Source organism: Euleptes europaea, chromosome 7 (genome assembly GCF_029931775.1).
Source record: "Euleptes europaea isolate rEulEur1 chromosome 7, rEulEur1.hap1, whole genome shotgun sequence".
Lineage (NCBI taxonomy): Eukaryota > Metazoa > Chordata > Lepidosauria > Squamata > Sphaerodactylidae > Euleptes > Euleptes europaea.
In genome coordinates, this window is record NC_079318.1 from 35013902 (window position 1) to 35031113 (window position 17212).

A 17212-nucleotide genomic window follows, 5' to 3' on the forward strand; every position below is an offset into this window, starting at 1 on the left:
GATCTGGCCCGCTGGCCTTATGTTTGACACCCCCGGTGTAAGCTGTCCTCAAATCTAAAAAAATTGTGGGAGAGAACAAAGTGGCAAAGTTTGGTGGCCAGATGTGCTGTGCTGGGATCAAAGATATCCCCTGCTTATACCCCCAATTATAATACCCTATTGACTTCATAGGAAAACTATAATCCATTGCACATCTACCAGAGTACTGTCCTGGCAACTATGGATTGTAAAGGCTCTAAACACCGGTTTTTTTCTTGACAGATGGACTACAAGCCATTAGGAATATTTTATAGTCTAAGAGTCAAGTGTGGCGTAGTATATTTAGCCTTGTAGTCTCTGAAAGTTAGGCACATAATGACTGACATATTTTTTGAAATACGACGTTATACATATATATTCATACTGTCTTTTGCTAAGTACTGAAACATAACTAATTACATTTTGAACAGAGAACACAGTCTAAGAACGGGCATCTCTGAATAAATTCCTAAAGTGAAGACGGGAAGGATATGCCTGCCAACTCATCAAACCTAATCTTTAAACAAAATGACTAAATGGTTGATAGTATTTTTCAAGGGACTGAGAAATGAACGCTGAGAGATTAACACTGATCTTCCCTCCCCTTTTTGTCTTTCAGTTATTTGCCATCTTCCATGTATGAACGGGGGCCAGTGTAGTTCTAGAGATAAATGCCAGTGTCCCCCGAATTACACTGGTAAACTTTGCCAGATACCAGTTCAGAGCAGCAGCGCTCTGAAACTCTATCATACTCCACAGCAAGCAAGCAAGGCTGTGGGATCACATGTCATCCATTCTATGCATACTTTACCACTGACTATGCCTGGGCAGCAAGGAGTAAAAGGTAAACATTTCCTCCTCCTCTTAATGTCTGGATTTTTCTATTGGCTGTAGTTTTATTTCTTATTTTGGCTGTTGGAGAACCCAGAGACTGTCATAAAACCCATCCGCATAGCTTTAAACTTAGCTGGAATTCAGAGGCTATCAAAATGACTGGGTGTTGTTTTCCTTAGATGGTTCAAGTAATGAGAAACATACTACTGAAAGACAGTTTGATATTGTGACTTTCGTTCATTCCGAAACAAAAAACGAAGTCGTATTTTCAAAATGAGACAGCTTCTGTCATGACATCCTACTTCTTTTTATAAAATGTTGCTTATCTTTTTCATATCTTTGCTGTCAGACAGGAATCCAGGTAGAGAGAGAGAAAGACTCAAAGACAGACTGTATGAAGCCAACTACAGTTGCTTTGATAATTTAAAATTGGTTAAGCAGAATTGTGGATATTAAAACAACTGTTCTTATTTAAAGCTGTTTTTGGAACATCTTCCCATTTTTATGACACATTTCCCATTTTTATACACAAAAAAATCTGTGCTGTGTAAGTGTAATTTACAAATTTGAAATTTTATTTGCAAAATTTGCTTATAGAAATTTGTTCTTAGTAGTTCCACCAATATGGTTATGATAATATCAGCAGGGCCCTGTCATGATAGGTTGGAGCTTGATTCAGAACTTCCTAAACAAGTGTTCAGTTACGCTGTGCGCAAGAATAGAGGAGATGGGAGGGAACACCTGAGCATGAGAACAAGCTGCATTAGTGCCCATCACAGGTAAATAGAGGTTTGTTGAGACATCAGAATCTGGCTGTTGTCTTACTGCCTATTTTTGGCTAAAGCTAAGGATATGTAAAATATTGCTTGTAAAAAAATAATGTATTATATGTTTGGTATTGTTGAGTTAAAGAGCTGTGTTTCTTAATTGGGGTCTATTTCTTCTTTTAATTATTTTTCCAGTGAAATTTCCTCCTAATATTGTGAACATTCATGTGAAACATCCCCCTGAAGCTTCAGTTCAGTTCCATCAAGTTTCAAGAATCGACAGCTCATCTGCAGGACAAAAAACAAAGCCATCCCAATCAGGACATTCCCAGGTTTCTTATCAAAGTCTACCATTTCAGAAGACTCAGAAAGTACATTCACCCTATTCGCATCAGCAGCCAGTTTCTCACGTGTACCCTATTTCTGCTAAAACTCAGCTTGGGCGATGCTTCCAGGAGACTGTTGGGACGCAAGTAAGTAATGTTTTACAGATATGATAAACTACAGTTTGCCTATATTTTGCTTGGTTTCTTAGATGTTGTAGTGCAGAAGAAGGCTACCGAGATGATTAAGGGGTTGAAGCACTTTTCCAATGAGGAAAGGCTGAAGAGTGGGACTTCTAAGCTTGGAGAAAAACCTAAAAAACAAATAAAGGGGAAGGTGTGATAGAGGTTTATAAAATTCTACATGAGGTGGAAAGAACTTCTTCTCCCATAATACTAGAACTTGAGGAAACCCAATGAAATTGATGGACAATGGATTCAGGACAGGCAAAACAATATATACTTATTTACTTATCAGTTAAATAAATGAATGTAGTAATGGCTCTAAAAGGGGCTTAAGAATAATGGAGGATTGGTGGCTGCTAGCCATGGTGACTAAAGGGAACTTTTGTATTAAGAGGCAGCATCAGTACTAGGAGGCAACAACAGAGTGAAAGAACACGTTGTACTAGATGGACCACTGGTCTGATCACTTTAACTTTATACATCTTGATGACTGAGACAATGTGAAAGGTATACATCTGTAGGATCCTAAGATTATAAAGGCAGCTCTTGATGGAATAAATATAAACAGATTTTAGACTTTACATTGACAAACGTCATTTTACTCAGTCTAAGGACTGCAATTTTTTTCATACATTTATGTACTTTCACAATGACATAGATGCATTTAGAAGTATATTATTCGGACCCCTGAAGAAGGCTGACACGCGTTTGGTCTGAGCTGTGATATTGTTTGGATACATTGTTGCACTGTTGTAATTTTGTGTTTTTATGTTTATTTGGCATGTTTAGCATAGACACATAGATGCTTGAACAGAGCTACATACAAGTTGTTTATATTTATTTTTGTGTCTGTATTGCATTTGCTATATATTATTCACAAAATCACGTGTATCAGTATTAGCCCATGGTTTCATGTTGATTCCTTACCTTTTGGGTACCTTAGTCTAGTTTCATAGGGTTAAGGTTTTTCTTCCCCATGTTTTGTTGCTACCACTGGTCTGATCCACCAAGGCTCTTCTTACATTTTAAAACGTATATCTGGTCTTTAATCACAAATCTGTCAAAAGCAGCTAATATTGTTATACTGCAAAAAAAAAAGGTACATCCCAATAGTCATATTAATTAAAGAATGGACTGCTAAGATTTGATGAGTACCTAAATAGCCAAGGAACCTGAAATTATTAAATTAAGGTAGACCAAAATCTGAAGGTCTTTCCCCAATAACTTGCAGCCATTTATTTATAATATTAATATGAAATTATACAATTGTTTTTCAATATGATGTTGATGGAGTTCTTTAAAAAGTAGCACTTTAGTTCTAGAATTCTAATATGCTTTTAAAACTTAAGAGAGCTTAAATAAGTAATGAATGTGAAGGTCTACTACATAAAGCCTTGGAAAATGTTCTTACCACAAGGAAGAAAATAGTATTCTTACCATGTTTTTCCTTCAAAAAGAGATTTCATCACAGAATATTATTTTACAAATTATTAGTGCTCCACACTTTTTGTTTCACGTCAGAGTCCTTGACATCTTATTTTTATAAATTGGGTTGAATCCAGCAATTCCCTTCTGCTAAGTGAGTTTTGTTCTGGTGGAGGAAGCCTTCTGCTGATAGAACAAGGTCCTCCATGGCAAAGAAATGCTCGATCCAACCCATTGTTATGTCAAAAAGATAGGACAAATGATCAAGTAGTAATCCTGCCCTGACCTTGATGGCACAGGCTAGCCCAGTCTTGTCAGATCCTGGAAGCTAAGGAGGGTCAGCCTTGGTTAGTACTTGGATGGGAGACTACAAAGGAAGTTCATGGTTGCTGAGCAGGCAATGGTAAACCACCTCTGTTTGTTTCTTGCCTTGAAAATCTTTTGGGGTTGCTATAAGTTGACTATGACTTGATGACACTTTCCACCACAAATCCTGTAAAACTTCTGTCTGAATACTAATGAAGTTATCTGCCTCCCTTAAAGAATGCAATATGGGCACTTATGTATGAACCCACCCAACCACTGCAGTCACCTTTGGAGGCCCTGATTTGGGTTCTGAGATTAGGTGGGTGGCAACCTGAGAGAGGGCCTCCTACATCATGGCACCAAAGCTCTTGGACTCTCTCGCCAGGGAGATTAATCTGTCCCCTCCTGTTCCCATCTTCCACAAGCGGGTGAAGACTTTTTTGTTTTGTTCGGCATTCCCTCAGTGATCTCTCCTTCCTGACCAACGTTCCTTTATTTATGTCTTGTGGACCAACAGGTCATGAGCACCTGACCAATATTTTAATTGCTGTTTTTTTATGTCTTTTATGTATTTTAACTCTATTTTTATTTGTTTTAATGATGTGTGTTGGGGGTGTTGATTTTAATGGTTTGAAAATGTGATTTTATCATGTATGTTTTAATTTGTTATCCACCTTGGTGGCCCTTGTGAAGACAGAAAGGCAGGATATAAATTTGTAAATAATAGTAATCTTTCAGAAGTAAGATTCTAGTTGAGAAAGCCCTGTCCCATGTCTTTTCTGATTTCCCCTCTTGGGCAGTTAGAACAAAGAACAGTCCATACCCATTACATATTATTAAGCAAGGAGGTCCATATGTGCTGAGGCAGACACTTCTTAAGTACAATTACTGTAGAATTGGCATTTTTATGTAATAAATCAGTTGTGTAGTGGTTAAAGTGAACTAGTGGGGATACCCAAGTTCTCCTTTCGACCATGAAGCTCACTGAACGACTTTAGACTAATCATACACACTCTGCCAAACCTATCTTGTAGGGTTTTTCTCTTCAAAACACAGGAGAACCATATCATTTGAGCTCTTTGAAAGAAAACCAGGATTAAAATGTAGCAAATAATCAGCCTCTTGAATTGTCTGAGAAACTGTTAATAATGCAATTGGTACATCGCCAGTTATGTCTGTATATGGTTTGGGGGAAGATGATTCTGGATCTGGTGTCGCTGTCCTTCCTTTCAGAAAGCAATATTTAAAAGGTTTTGATCTCTTGAAATTGTTACAGGAAATGTGTATTGTAGTTCATTCTTTCTCCCATTTTGGTGCTTGAATATCCTCTTTATTCTTTACTGCTTTCTTGTCTTCTCTATAAGGTTTACTATAAACACCTTAACGTCTTATGTTTCTTTAAAAAATAATAAGCTTTTTAAAGCTCTGTGGGTTATGAGTTCCAAGAAAGCAAAAGTTTTATTTTAAAGGACTTCCATACCTAATATACAAGGTAAACTTCAGCATTACTTGAACAGGTACTCCTTTAATCTAAAAATAGCTCAAGGTTTCAATTTGTTTTCAAAAGAGTTGGTTAATGAGATCTAAATAATATAGAATGCGCATTTAAAGTATCTCCCCAGTAATTGGAAACACTCAGTAATAGTTGCAGTCTTTAAAAAGGTCCAAAGATCAGACCCTACAGGCTGTTGACCAATCAGTTTACTTTCCTCATTGGGAAAGCTCTATACTTCATATTTATATTTTAAGCTCTTGAATTGGATTGAACAGTATGCAGGTTTGGGCTGGGAACAAATAGGGTTTAAAAGAGGTTCTTCCACCTTAGACCATTGTTTAGTCCTCCATCATGTGGCTGAAAAATATACCTGCTTAGGTGGTTACCTCTTTGCGGGGTTTATGGATCTCAAGGGGGCCTTTGATTCAATATGCAGAATGAGATTATGGGCTAAATTAGTTAACGCTACTATTGATAAACAACTACTCTGGCTTATTCAATGATTCCAAAAAGATCTCAATGTCCAGGTACGATGTGGCCCAGAAGGCCAACTGTCAGGATTGTTTAAATTAAATAAAGAGGTGAGGCAAGGATGCCTTTTAGCCCCCATATTGGGAGCTAAACCTTTATATAAATGATATGTCTTCTGATTTATCTGGGTCCACTCATCCACCTAAATGTACCAAGTCCAGTGTCTCTTTCCTTCTTTATGCAGATTATGCAGTTCTTCTTTCCCAAACTAAAGTGGGACTCCAAAGATCATTAAGAATGTTTTATGGTCTTCTCTAAGAATAGGGAAATTCCCTCCTTTAACTGGTCCTTGGATAGTGTTATGCTTGAACAGGTCAGGAAATTTTGGTATTTGGATATCTTGTTTAATCTCATCTGACTTGGAGTACACACCATAAATTGGCATCCAATAAGGTCAGACTAAGTGCAGGAGCACTTTTACATTTCGTTTAAAGACAGAAAATACATATCTGGTGCCATTTTGGTCTTTTCCCTGAAAGTTATTCCCCTTATCTTATTTGGTGCCCCTATTTGGCCCCGTGGCGCAGAGTGTTAAGCTGCAGTACTGCAGTCCAAAGCTCTGCTCACGACCTGAGTTCGATCCCGACGGAAGTTGGTTTCAGGTAGCCGGCTCAAGGTTGACTCAGCCTTCCATCGAGGTCGGTCAAATGAGTACCCAGCTTGCTGGGGGTAAAGGGAAGATGACTGGTGAAGGCACTGGCAAACCACCCCGCAAACAAAGTCTGCCTTGGAAATGTCAGGATGTGATGTCACCCCATGGGTCAGGAATGACCCGGTACTTGCACAGGGGACGTTTACCTTTTACCTATTTGGATAAGCTTGGCTAGCGAGGCCTGGACCATCCTCTTGTCCAGTTCCTTAGGGAGCTTGTGAATACCCTTTATTGTGCTTCAGGCATTGCTCCCTGGGCAGAATTTGGCCAAAAATAATTAAAAGCCAGGGCCTGGCTTTCTGCATTGAATCTAAGGCTTAAGATGTGAGAAGGGGTATTTGTATGTACTAGGATTGGACTCTTTTAGATCCTCGGATGAAACTTCTTTAGGAAAAGTTGCTGGCCCTTGGTATAATACCCAATCTGATGAGAAACTATGGATCTATGAAAAATTATGGGAAAAAAGTGAGGAAAATAATCAAGGTTTGTGATATGCTTCTTAATTAAGGCAAGAGACTCTTGCTTTAAATAAGAAGCATATCAAAAACCTTGATTATTTGAATATTACATTTAGAACTTGCTGTGTCTGCTCCTCCCAATATTTTGGTATTCTACCCCAAAATCTCTTCCATCATATACATATTATTTAACTACCCCTTGCTATGTGAGAGCTTTTTGCTTGGCTAGGCTTAATGTTAATCCCTCTCAGGTTTGCCAGGGTATATTCTGGAATATTCCATGTACTGACTGTCTTTGTCATTGCCCTTTAGGTAGAATCGACACCTCCGCTCATATTCTTTTTGAATGCCTGATCTTGAGGGATCTTTTATTACCCCCTCTTCTAGCTTGCCATTCTGAACTTTCAATCTCAGATGCCTTGTGTTTTTTGTTTTGTGATAAGGTTCCTAAAATTAGTAGCCAGATTTTAGGTTCCTAAAATTAGTAGCCAGATTTTTTTCAGTTCTTCCATTCTTCAAGTCATAGCTATTTCTGCTGTTCAATAGCATAGTCTCATGGAGCTTCAATGGGAGAAAGGAAAGGAAGTGGATCCTGTATCCTGTAGTTATTTCTGCCTGGAGGAGAACACTTCCTCTGGCACAGGGGACTGTTATTTTCACTACTCCTACTGTAGTCCTGGATGTTGCCCAGCAGGTGTTCCTAGGGTCCTCTGACCCCCATGGACTGTGTTGCAACGGGAGTGACAGATTACAACAGGAGGTAGAAAGGCCCCATGCCATGAGCTGCACTCCATTTGCAGTTCTTGTTGGGTACCACCCAATATCTGTACAGGTGCTGTTGTTCGTTTTTGTTATGGCAGAACTTATAATAATACCAGATGTTGGAGTTCACTTTTATCCAGTAACTTTCAGTTTGCACAACATTTTGATTAATTGTGGATTTCCCCCCTGAACCTTAAGTGATTCTGTGGGCCTTCACATGGTTTTATTCCGTTCTTCATTTTTAAAGGGAGTATGATGATGACCCAGCTTGCTGAGGGGGAAAGGGAAGATGACCGGGGAAGGCACTGGCAAACCACCCGTAAACAAAGTATGCCTAGCAAACATTGGCATGTGGCGTCACCCCATGGGTCAGGGATGACCCAGTGCTTGTGACTTCCTGCTGGGGCAGCTGGGCTGAGCGCCATGTTTCCTGGACTCTCCAGGAACAATCCAAGAAATGGTCAAATTGGGGTGCTAAATAGCACCTCAACCCGGTCCTAAACAGTGGACTTGGGAAGCAGGAATTCCCTGCAGCCACTTATGCGGTTTGACCTCCAGAACTCTCCGAGGGAGGCTCCTAAGCTCCTCGGAAGTTTTGATGCCGGTCCTGCGGGCAAGGGAAAGTCATCGCCGGAACATTTCATGGGTAATCAAGGTTCAGTCCTCCCCCTTCAATCACCATCTAAGAAAATTATCATCACCGTAACCTTATCATCCAACATCTGAGTAAGTTGCAAGAATTCTTTTGTCTTTACCTTGAAATTGAAGCTCTGGAAGATCGTAACAATCATCAATGCAATCTGCATCTCTCTGTCCAGAATATAAGTGACTTTGTTTGTTTAAAAAGACTATAGTTGAACGGCAGGAGCCTTATCTATTCGATCTCCACTTTGGCATAACAAACGGGACGGCTGACAGACACTCTAGCTACCAATTAGAAGCCGAGGTGTTAAAAGGGGTGGGAGCGAATGGGCTAAATTCCTCTGGAGATGACGTCTTTCCGATTCATCAAAGAAAACCATCGAGACTGAAAGGGAAAGATCATACAGGAAAATCGCAGGGCTCGAAGTGTGTCTTTATTGTGCAACACGCATCATATTCCTACTACTGGAAAACAAGACAGCCGAAGGTCCGCGATTTAAATAATGCCTAGCTCACCCCCTTCTTTTACAATTGAGCAGAGTGTCAATAAAACTTGATGGTCCTTTACAACAACACTAATTGTTTTACAGCGGAGAGAAGAATTTACAGCCATTTAATCCCGGGACCTGTATAATTGATGAATAGAACCACTACAAGGTCTTGGACCCTGCCAACATATTTAGAACAGCACTTCTTGATATTGGTGAATTATTAGAACTATCTTCAGAAATAAACATGGGAAAGGCCGACGAGAAAATACAGGAAATGTTAACAAAACACATGGATGCCTTTACTAAACAATATGAGCAACAATCTCAACGTCTGGCTCAGCTAACCAACATATTGACTAGTCTAACTCAAACTACCAACCAGACTAGTCAGAAATTGGACATTTTGGCAAGCGAAATTACAAATATGAAATCTCAAATATCTACAATGAAAACTGACATGGGAAAAATGGATACTTCAATTAAAAAGGCAATTGAAGAACAGAAAGATATTAAAAATAAACAGATACTTCAAGGTAATCAAATTCAAGCTATACATTTCCAACAAGAAAATGTTTTAGACCAACTGGCTACTATGGAGTTAAAATTAAGACAATCGAACGTACGTCTTCGCAATTTTCCAGAAGCAATGGGATGTACCAGAATAACTATCATAAAATCATTGGCTGACCTGATTCATGTAAGTGAACAAGATCTGGATTATGCAATAAACAAAGTATATAGAATTCCTTTACCCACCAGTCTGGAGAAGACAAAGGCAAGAGATATTATGATTTCCTTTTATGATATAAGGATGAAAGATTATATTATGCAAACCCTCTATGATAATCCTTTGTCTGTGAATGGAAATCCTCTTATCATTCTTAAGGATATCCCACGACATTTGATGATGAAGAGAAATATGTACAAAGAATTTACTGGGATATTGAAGAAGAATGGAATAAGATTCTGCTGGATCTTCCCACAGGGACTCACTTTTACCTACAAAGAGGTCAGATTTACTATCACTTCACAGGAGGAAGTAAAAAACTTTTTGAAGAACTATGAAAAAGATCTAGCTGGCCTTAACCAGGAGCCACAACATCAACAAGAAGAGGAGAAAAAGGAGTTGGCCTTGACATCTGGACAAAAAAGACAGGACATCAAAAATAACAGAAGTGTTGGAAAAACAAAAATTCACAGCAAGAACAAAACTAAAAGGAAACATGCAGTTTATGGGTGATAGAGAGAAACAGAGGGCTAAACAGGGATTTAAATGATGACTAGGGAATTTTGTATTTACTGATCTAATCCTTTTATCTTAAGAATGGTTTTGAAATAAAATCTGTTACTATATATGAAATCAATAATAAACACGTACTAATTGTAAATGAATTGAATAATTTAGAATTAACTTAGTAATCAAGCTTGATGTATTTTTCTGGATTAGAACTTCTTTGCAAAAGAATAGATAAATTTATAGCAAGATGGAGGAAGGTGAGGGGGAAGTCTCTTATTTGAATATCTTTTCATTAATAGATGAATATGCTTTTCGATGACACTTAAAGTTTTTTATTGTATGATTTATGAAATGAATGTGTTGTTGAAAAGTACCAGACAGTAAAATATTTTAAAAATAATAAAAATTTTATGAAGGGATGACCCAGTGCTTGCACAGGGAACATTTACCTTTACCTTTATGATGATGACAGTATTCTTCCATACTCTCAGTTTCAGAAGCAGATACTTTTTTGTAGCTTTACTACCTCCCTTTTAGGAAGTCAACAAATGCCAGAAATCCATATTAAATTCTGTTCACTTAAAATCAAGCCTATGTTTACAGAACAGCAAATGACCATTCTTCAGATTAGTTCAGTTCTCATAGAGGCTTGCAACATCTCTTTTGAGGTGGAGCTTTTGTTCTGGCGTAGTTATTTTCCCCATTACAGATTGTGGGTAGCTTATCTGTTGGGCAGAAGGTAGAGTCAGCCTAACTCATATTAACATTTAGCTTGAAATTAAACCATAGAGGTACATCTGTGTATCTGTTTTCTACTCATACCAAGCTTTAAGGAATCATGCTGTTTTTGTAAAACTGTTTTCCTATACAATGTAAAGCTTAAGACTCTGTCAATGAGCAATAAAGGTTGTTGTTGTTGTTGTTTTCTACTCAAAAATTCAGCGGTGCTAAGCAGCAGGTGTGGAAAACAGTACACGGTAGTGTGTGCAGTTGTAGCATAGGGTTTCTCACTGCAACTGTTCCTTTATTATGTATTCATTGTCATCTGTTTGATAGACTGGGGGATATTGCGGGCTAAGCACAGGCATCAGGTGGTTCTTGGGGACTCGAAATTCTGAATCAGAATGTCAGATCCCCACGTGAACTTGCTTTGCTGGGTTCCTAAGTCTAGAATGAGTGTTACTACCAGAAGCAGAGACGCAGTTCTGTTAGTTAACTTGGGGTGGTGGCGGCCTTTTTTTCTTGATTCAGAGGATCTCAGTTGCATCAGTCCTTGACATGTGGCTGTGCTTATTATTTGCAATGAAATTCTCACTGTAAATTACAGAATATAAGTCTCTTTGTGAAATGTGGATTGTTGTGAAATGTTGATCTGAGTCCCACTAACTGATAATTCAAAAGTGAGGATTTGTTTTTAAATGTATCATGACAAGGGTGGGGGGGAGAAAAGCCTAAGAGAGAGAAGTAGGAAAAAGAGGAAACTACATAAGTCTTACTGGAAAGTCCCAGCATGAACTTTACCATCACCCCACCATCCAATTGCCATCTTGATACATGCTTATGGAATACATCTGGCACAAAGTAAGCCCTGGGCTTGGAGCCAGCGTTGGCTCTATGAAACTACCCGACGGAAAAAAATGGCAAAGAATAAAGAGGCTACAGCAGGGAAAGCTGAGAAGAGAAATGGAGGTAGGAAGGGAGGGGAAGAACTTATTTTGAACATTTTTATTTTATTCCAGACTGGCAGTTCCAGTTGTTTCAAAATTCTTTGGCACATTGCTGTTAAGCTCCGAAGCCAGGTTCTGTGGCAACGAGGCAGCCAGTTTGCCATGTCAGAATACATTATGTGAGTTAGATTTTTTTTGCTGTGTTTTTTTCAAGATCTCTGTGTAGTTGCCATTCCTGAAAGGAAATCTTAGTCTGAGCAGTCAGATTTTAAGTCGTGTCCTAACATATGGACCTTGTTCCAGAAGTCGAAGAGTGCACCTAACTCCTGTTTAAGCATGGACTGTAATGTCTGGCAGCTGTCCATGTGAAATGAGAGTCCCAGTGTAGCAAAACGGGACTGGAGCTCCCAGATATATGAATTGGGTATTGATTGTTGTGTTAATGTATATCTAATCAGTTTTAATCTGGAATTATACATTAATGAGACACCTAGAAAGGGAGGCCTTACCACTTGCAATATGAGAAGAAAGGCCAATAGGTTGTCTTAATGTGGGCTGGAAGGAGAGACTTTGTTGCTGTTGTCATTGTGGAAAACTATTAAGTGGATTTAAATTATACGGATGCCTCTAATGTAAAGGTCACCATCTACCTAAATGCCAAATGACTGGTAAACAACGGCTTCCATAGATGTAGAGTAGCTTCCACTAACCAGTTATGGTGTAATGGTTCAAGTGCTCTGAGTCATGAAGCTCCCTTCCTAGACTTGTGAGATCTGCATGAAGATATAGTCACATGGGTCACTGGCTACATTGAGGAGGGGAGGAGAAAGAACACCACTCTTCTGTCAGGAGAGCTCCCCTGAGAGAGGAGGAAGCAATTTCACCCCCTCCTCAGTGTATCCCAACAATCCATATGGCTATTCCTCTGCATGGGTCCTATAACCCTAAGAAAAAAACTTTCCCAGCCTCGTAAGAGACTGCCAAGGAATCAAGTTTCCCATCACAGGTCAGTTTCATGAAGACAATTTGCTAGTATAGGATTGGATCCAAAGGACTATCAGCAGAACTCTACTCCCAGAATGGTTCTTTTCTTCCTCCTGCAGTCCACAGTGCTGTCCAAACTGGTATTCCTGAAGGGCATCAGGTCCTCTCAAGAACAGCATTGGGTGTAACGTGGCGCCCTGAAGTTACCCTTCCCCCACTAGCAGAAGCGTCCTTCTGCCTAGTGGAAGATTATTTTGGATCCAACCCATGTGGTATCCATGGTGACCTAAAGTTCAGATTTTCCTCTGTTCATTTTGTGCTACTGTGTTCACAACCCACAGATTGTGAGTATTGTGTATGTCAATTTCATTTGACTTAAGCAAGATGAGAACTGATAAAAACATATAACTGAATGAGCATTAGCCCTATAGTGAGATCACTATAAAGACTAGTGTCACAGACTAGCTCCTTTTGTTCTACTGCAGCCTAGACAACAAAGATTCTTGTGACACGTTAAAGACTAAACAATTGTCGATTGCATCAGTTTTCATGGAATAGAGATCAGTTCATTAGTTGTATGACATTTAACGTTGAATGTGACACGTGCATGTAACATAGAGGGCTCTAGCTCACAAAATCCTATGCTACAGTAAATCCACTGTGCTTTAAGGTGCCACAAGACTTTTGTTATAAACACGAAAATACTTGGGTTAAGCATCCAAGACTAAGAATGTAACCCAGAACTTTCAGCGTGGTGCTATAGGATGTATTGTTTCTGTTGTGAGAAGTTCCAAGGAAGATTTTGTCCTGCCTTTATATTTTCTTAATGTAAACACTTACTAAAGGGTGTCTCTAATGAAAAGGATAAATTACATTTCTGAAAATATTTAACATTTATTTTCATATGTCTAATGGAACTTTCTGGGAGAGAAGGCATGGTATAGCCTAATCTAATCAGATCTCGGAAGCGAAGCAGGGTTGGTACTTGGAAGAGAGACCACCAAGGAAGACTCTGCAGAGGAAGGCAATGGCAAACCACCTCTGCTTAATCACTTGCCTTGAAAGCCCCTTTCTGGGGTCGCCATAGATCACCTGTGACTTGATGGCACTTTACATGCACAATGGAACTTTCTTTTACTCTGTATAGCCATGAACTGCCAGACCACTTTTCCTCCAGCGTGGTGTAGTAGTTAAGAGCAGTGGTTGGGAGCGGTTGGAGCGGTGGAGTCTGATATGGAGAACCGGGTTTGATTCCCCACTCCTCCACATGAGCGGCGGAAGCTAATCTGGTAAACTGGATTTGTTTCCCCACTCCTACACATGAAGCCAGCTGGGTGACCTTGGGCAAGTTACAGCTCTGTTAGAGCCCTCTCAGCCCCACCCACCTCACAGGATGTCTGTTGTGGGGAGGGGAAGGGAAGGTGATTGTAAGCCTGTTTGAGTCTCCCTTAAGTGGTAGAGAAAGTTGGCATATAACACCCAACTCCTCCTCCTCCTCCTTCCTAGTATCATGTAATTAGTTCAATGTTTTTGTCTGTTCTCCATAATGTTACTTTACTCAACAGTTTCAGTGATTATGTATTTTTTAAAGGGTAAATTTCTGAAGTTGGCTTTGGTACTGTAAAATCTTTTATTAATTACTTTGGGGTCAGAGGTGGTTTTATTGTCTGCATGAGAGACTGATAAGTAATATCCATGTATGTGTGGCCTCTTCTTGGCAAACCATTTAATCTGTTGCAAGATCTGGTTTATTTTGTGACTTCTATCCTGTACTGAAGTTCAGCCTGGATTACAAAAGTGCTGTATTGATTAGAATTTTCAAATGATGAGGTAGAAGTATATATAAAGTCACTGGTCCTGTATACACTTAACTCTGATTTGGGAAATCTGTTAGGAATGTTTCCTGACTTCGAGTACAGGCAACCACAATATTTTCTGATATTTTGTAGAATTTGTCTTTTAATGCAACTTCGGCCACATGAATTTTGTTCGTCTTTCCCTAAATATAAATAGTACCCATCAAACTGCAATAAGGAATAAAAGAGGATGAAAAAGTGAGGAAATGTTTGAGTAATTCCTACCTGGAAATGTAAAAATACCAGAATTTTTTTCAGATTTAAATGTGTCAGATTTAAGACAATAGCTAGATAGCTTTAACCATTCACTGTTTTTATCAATGAACTGCATACAAACCCGGCGGGTCAAAAATTATATACTACAGTCCCTGCAGGTCAAAAATTATACACTACAGTCCCTACTCCCTGCCTAGTAGGAAACCCTCCTATCCCTTCTTCCTCCAAACCCCAACTTCCCTGTTGGTCCATGGGTACCTGACTGTTAAAACCCTTGGGGGGGGGGGTTTCCACTGCTACATTCCATTCAGCCTTTTGAAATCCAATTGGTCTGCACAAATCTGGGAGAAGAGAGGGCAGAATCTTCTCCTGTCCATTACAAACACAATTGAGGAGGAAATTAAATATATGCAGTACTTCCCATCAGACTTCAACTTATTTTTTTGCTTTGTCAACATAAAATCGACAATTTTAACTTAGCATACAAAATTGTACACATTTAAGGATTTAAATCATGTATGCTTTAGTTTTCTACAAGTATAATTGTAAACATACCTGATACTTGCAGGAGAGCTGAAAATTGTTGCATCCTATACTATGTTAACATACATATCTTAACGATTGACATTCAAAATATAGGGGGAAAGACAAGAGTGAGGGTTGTTGTTGGGAACCTTGAGAAACGGTCCTCAGAGATGCCACATATGCTTCCCAAGCCATTGAATGAGTGTCACTGTCTTTCTTACATTTTTCATGTTAAACTTTGTGAGTGACTAAACCTTGTCTTGAAAAGCATTTCATTCATTCCAAAAGGGAAAACAATGTCACAGGAGTTTTTTCAGTGCTACCCCAAATTTCTTGATTTCTGCAATAGAAAATGAGGGCAGGGGGGAGCCTTCTGGGAACCCTCTCCCTGATTTTTCTATTCTCTCCCCCCCCCCGCAAGGCTTTCACATTTTTGTTCCCACCCCAACAGATAGTTTGATAGGGTTACCAACATCAATATGGAGCCTTGAGTTTTCCTGGAATTATAACATCTCCAGATCTCTGGAGATCAGTTCCAATGGAGGAAATGGCAGCTTTGGACAGTGGACTCTATAGTTTATCATAGAGTCTAGAGGGCACTAAAGTCCTAGAGTGGCCACAGAGGATGGATTCTCCAGGGCTTTCACTTCTCTTATGGTATACCATATAGACTAGGAGAAACTGTAAAGACAATAGAGGCCACTTGAAAGAGGGATGAGACTGCTGTTGACTGGCATCCTCCTATGGGTTTTGAGGGTAGGTATTTTCTCCTTAGCACTGAGAAAAACCGGAAGAGGATATTGAAACTTTTTTAGGTTGTGGAACATAACTGTATAGCAGCCAGTAATACCAGCATAAATAATTGGGACTAGAGGTTAATATACAGAAGCCTACAAGTGATATAAAGTGGGAGGTGAAGTTGGTGAGAAGTGATATGAGGTAGGAAAATTTAAATTTGAATGTCTGTGGGAAGAAGTAACCACATACGAAGGAGGGGGTTTGGAGAAACTGACCTGGATGTGACATCACATCTCTGCTAAGCTTATCTCCCTTCCCTCCCCAAACCACTCTCCCCAAGAGACCACTGCCAATGCCTAGGAATTTCTCAAAGTCGAGTGGGCAACTCTGTAATTTGGCAACTCTGCAGGGCAATACGAAGTGAAACAATTATATTTCTAATTCTCTACTGTTTTCTGTGTAGTCTGTCAGTTGGACTAAAAAGCTGAATAGCAAGGTCTCATCTTTTAAATTTTGGACCCATCATTGTATCAGTTCTGTTTACTGTTTTCATGTTCCTTTTCTATGTTTGCCAGTCCTCATTATTTCCAGCACACTTCCTGTTAGATTATTCTTCCTCGTGCACTTTACCAGACTTCAGGAACTATCAGTGATATTGAGCATAATTGTTATATTAAAATGATATACTGTAGGTTTTATCATGCCTTTTGATGCTTGTAGTGCACAGTGAAGTACCCTACTGTTAGGGTTGGCAAGTCCCACTTTGCCACCAGTGGGAGGTTTTTGGGGCGGAGCCTAGGAAGGCGGGATTTGGGGAGGGACTTCAATGCCATAGAGTCCAATTGCTAAAGTGGCCATTTTCTCCAGGTGAACTGATCTCTATTGGCTGGAGATCAGTTGTAATAGCAGGAGATCTCCAGCTACCGTAGTACCTGGAGGTTTGCAATCTTAGTTTACAGTACCTTTTGCCCAATAATATTTCAATACAAATTGGATAAATTTTAAAGCCTAATACAGGCTATATTCCTATTATAACAAAAAATAATTAAGGGCTGTTAGTATAGCCATTTAATGTGTAAAATGCACACCATTAGTCAAT

At 39.3% G+C, this 17212-nt stretch overlaps 1 protein-coding gene across 4 annotated transcripts in view; it reads left to right on the forward strand.

Moving 5' to 3' along the window:
• The window catches only part of LTBP1 (latent transforming growth factor beta binding protein 1), a 260003-nt gene that overhangs the window by 80841 nt on the left and 161950 nt on the right, over nt 1-17212 (forward strand). For all 4 annotated transcript variants that reach the window (XM_056852318.1, XM_056852320.1, XM_056852321.1 and 1 more), the window contains exons 6-7: nt 638-862; nt 1815-2092. In XM_056852318.1, coding sequence (XP_056708296.1) covers nt 638-862; nt 1815-2092 — 503 coding nt within the window. The remainder of the gene's footprint in view (nt 1-637; nt 863-1814; nt 2093-17212) is intronic.